Source organism: Triticum dicoccoides, chromosome 5A (genome assembly GCF_002162155.2).
Source record: "Triticum dicoccoides isolate Atlit2015 ecotype Zavitan chromosome 5A, WEW_v2.0, whole genome shotgun sequence".
Taxonomy (NCBI): domain Eukaryota; kingdom Viridiplantae; phylum Streptophyta; class Magnoliopsida; order Poales; family Poaceae; genus Triticum; species Triticum dicoccoides.
This window is the reverse complement of record NC_041388.1, coordinates 65994702-65998619: the sequence shown is the minus strand read 5'-3', so window position 1 is coordinate 65998619 and position 3918 is coordinate 65994702. Positions and strand designations below refer to the sequence as shown.

Genomic DNA, 3918 nt, shown 5'->3' with positions numbered 1-3918 from the left:
CGAATGACCCGGTTTACGGGATCTGCTAAAGATACTCTCGGGCTTAGTTTTATTGTCCTAATAAAGAATAGAGATTTTTTAAAATAATAAAGATACAAAGATTAGATGAGTGATATACCTAGGCATATGTCGGGCCGGGCCGAGCTAAAAAAAGCCGATGCTGAAAACCCAGGCTTGAGTCTAGCCCGGCCCGACCTTCGGACCTACTAGATTGAGCCCAAGCCTGAACAAGCTTGACATGGCCCGGTCGGCCCGGTCCGACTACGACTAAAATCATGTTTTTCGCAGGCCCGAGCCCGGGCCGGTATGCCTGTCGGGCTCAATGTCCAGGCCCGAGCCCGGCCCGACGGTACGATCAGCTCGGCCGGGCTGCCCATGGCCTGGTATGTATAGATGAGTCCCATTCCTCAAAAAAAAATGTATAGATGAGTCCCCTTCCCCTCCGGCACCGTCCGCCTCCCACAGAGCGCTGCCGCCCCCCAATACAGCAGAGCGCTGCCGCACGCATCGTTCGCACCTCGCCGCCTCCCCTTCCCTCCCGACCTCGGCGAGTCTTCCCCAGCTGTACTCTCGGTCCTATCCTCCACCCAGAACCGCCGCCGGCCGCCGTGGGACTGATGGATCCCACAGTACCACCTGATTCCGTGGTGGATGGTCAGCTCGAGGCGGAACGCTCCCCTCCTGGGATGCGCCGGCGGAGCTCCGTGGATGTGCTCCTCCTCCCCAGGCCGCACCCAATCTGCTCGTGCCGGCAGCCAACGGTTAGTGCTCTTTCTTCCCCCCTTCCCGGAACCGGAGGGGATCTCGGAGAAGCAAACAGGATCGGTGTTCTGGCAGAAAAGATCCGTCTTTTAGCATGTAAAACAACAACAACAAGCCCGAGTCTTATCCAGATTTGGTCCAAGTTCTGATGCCACAAGCCTCAGGAAGTCAAAATCTAGTGATTTCCTTGGGCTACTCGGATCTGCTTCACCTACTCGGTTTAGGAGTGAGGCAACCTCGGTTGGTGATCTATAAATATGACCACAATCTTGTCTGCCCTCTTCGTGCTCTACCCAAGTTGTTATTTTGCAAGTATTTCAGCAGAAGCAGTTCGTCTTCCAACAGAGATTGTACTCCCATGGATGCCCCTAGTATAGCCATGGTAACGAACTTCGGGGCACTACCAGTTTTATCTAAGCTGCTAGGTCTCTCTCCACCCAGTTTACTGAAGAAGACACTACTGATAGATACTACTGTGGGCACACTTCCTGAACTACCAGAAGACATCTTGATGCATGTCTTTGCCACTCTTGAGATCCCTGACCTTGTGCGTGCTGGCTCTGTCTGCACCTTATGGCACTCTGCCTACACCACACTGCGCAACCTCGGGAAGTACAAGCAGACCCAGACGCCTTGCCTGCTCTACACCTCTGAATCTGCCGGTGAGAATGTTGCATGCCTCTACAGCCTAGTGGAGAAGAGGGTTTACAGGTTAACCCTTCCGGAGCCACCTCTCAGCAGTAGGTTTTTGATTGGGTCCTCACTCGGCTTCCTGGTAACCGTCGATGATAGATCTGAAATGCACCTCGTCAATCCTATCACTGGTCAACAGATTGCTCTCCCTTCGGTGACCACCATGGAGTACGTGAAGCCCATCTTTGATGACTTGGGTGCTGTCCAGAAGTATGAATACCCAAGTCACTCTGCAAGACGAGCTTTCTTCACACCATCGATCCTCGCTGGTTGTGAGCTGCGGGAACAGCTCCAGATCAAGGCGTTTGTGTTTCATGATACATCCACAGGAAGCTACATCGTTGCGCTAATCCACGAGCCATACAATCACCTCTCGTTTGCAAGAGTAGGGGATGATAAGTGGACCTTGCTGCCACCACACCATCACTATCAGGACTGCACCTACAAGGATGGGTTGTTGTACGCAGTGGATATAAAGGGAGAAATCCATGCCTTCGATCTTAGTGGTCCTGCTGTTACAATGAAAATTATTAGAGGAGTCGACGAGGATTTTTATCCCGATGCCGTATACATTGTTCAGGCCCCATGGGGTGGTCTGCTGCTTGTTTCAAGGTTTAAAGAGTTTGAGGATCCTGATGAAGATGGTGACCCTGAAATATATGTTCCGCATACTACGGAAATCAAATTACACACAGTTGATGATTGCACAGAGAGGCTTGTGGAAATTGATTGCTTGCCTGACCATGTGCTGTTTCTTGGACACAACAATCCACTTTGTCTGAGTGCCAAAGATTACCCTGCTCTCAAGGGAAATCATGCCTACTTTACTGACGATGATGAGTACAATAAAAACCGTAAGAGTAGTCCTCGTGATATTGGAGTAGTTGGCTTGGGCAATAATAGCGAGGTGGACCTTGTGTCTCCTCAGCTTTGGTCCAACTGGCCATCTCCCGTGTGGATTACACCCAGTCTTACTGCTATGAATCGGTCATCCAATGACCGTTGGCTCAGTGGACCGATGCCTGGACTCCGGAAGATGCAAGATGACACCTTGAGGGCTCTCTTTGCCGCCCTTGGATCCCAATCAGCATTGGTCCAACTGGCCTGCTCCAGTGTTTGATAAAGTGGGTTGGCTCAAGAAGGTCTAATAAGGCGCTCACGTAGGCGCGCTGGAAGGCGAGCTCGTTGCCTTGGCCCTAAGCTGTTGAGGACTGTGGCAGAATGGCTGGTGATTGAGGAGATCAGTTGATGGCATCATGCTGTCAAGTTATCATTTTTATCAAGTATTTAAGTTTCATGAACGTGTCTCCTTTATGATGTGTGTGACTCTGGAACTTTCTTATGTCTTATGTGTGCGGTTGTGTCTTTTATGACTTGTGAGAGAAGTCGGAGAAACAGGAACTTACTATGCCCGTTGTGTTGTGGTTTGTCATTTGTGAACTTGTCATGATCACTAAAACGTTGTCAAGCTGCTGTCTTGACCTGCCGTGTTGATATGCAGCTGCTCGTATGAGTCAGGTATTGTCTTACTTATGTTGATTTAAGAGGAGTATTATATGGACCAAAGCGCACTGACAGACATATTGGAAAAATCTAATATGTGCGCCTTACTCTGATATATGATGATATTAAAGACTCAATGGCAATAAGCAAAAGAAATATGATTTGGTAAATTACACAACAGAGAGTGACCAATCAGTTTCTGTTGCTGGCGCAACAGAGAGAAAACACACAAGAACATTGCTGCCAAGTTCACAGTAGGGTGGGTTCCCATCCTGATAAATACTGCAACTCTGTTGGCTTGTCAGGTTTAACTGAATGTTAACTCATTGTAGGTTTAACTCAATGTTATGGCTTGTCAGGTTTAGCTCATTGTTATGGAATTTGTTGTTAATTTTTTGAAGTGCTATTTGCTGTCAATTTCTGAAATTGGTGTCATTAATTTGTACAGTTTTGATAAAATACAATAACATTGTTGTTAACTTCTGAATTTGCTGTGAATCTACATGGACCTGGAGGAAACAAAGCATTTGGTAAGTCTAGCTGCTTGATCCTGAAAGAATTTCCAGATGCTTGTTACTCCTAGCTGCTTACAGTTTCTTGGAGTATTTGTTAGAATATGCCATATGCTAGATGTTGGAGTATTTGTCTACAGTATCTTGGTTGACTGAAGATATTGTAATGCCCATGTACAAGTAAACAGAGAGAGATCTGTACAGGCACATTTGATCAGTACAAATTCTTATGTCCTTGTAATGATGAGAGAGCAAATGATGGTTGATGAATGATGTAACCCCAAACCCCTTATTGAAGATATTATTTCTCTCAACTAGAGTATTTATCTTTACATCTTACTAGCAAAAGAGCCCGTACGTTGCAACGGAAGAAAAAAACTTGTGTTCGCCATGGAGACCAAAACTTGCGTCAGTATTCAATTGATCTGGGTGAACAATATTAATTTCA

General features: G+C 47.2%; 1 protein-coding gene across 1 annotated transcript; it reads left to right on the top strand.

The window, feature by feature from the left end:
• The first annotated feature begins 430 nt into the window (after positions 1–430).
• LOC119299344 lies at positions 431–2984 on the top strand. Its single transcript, XM_037576577.1, has one exon. The coding sequence runs from the start codon at positions 911–913 to the stop codon at positions 2573–2575; it is 1665 nt and encodes a 554-aa protein (XP_037432474.1). The 5' UTR covers positions 431–910; the 3' UTR covers positions 2576–2984.
• Positions 2985–3918: the final 934 nt, after the last annotated feature.

What these genes read in the sequence shown, in the direction of transcription:
- LOC119299344 (XM_037576577.1), top strand. Translation starts at nt 911, where the DNA reads ATGCCACAAGCCTCAGGAAGTCAAAATCTAGTGATTTCCTTGGGCTAC.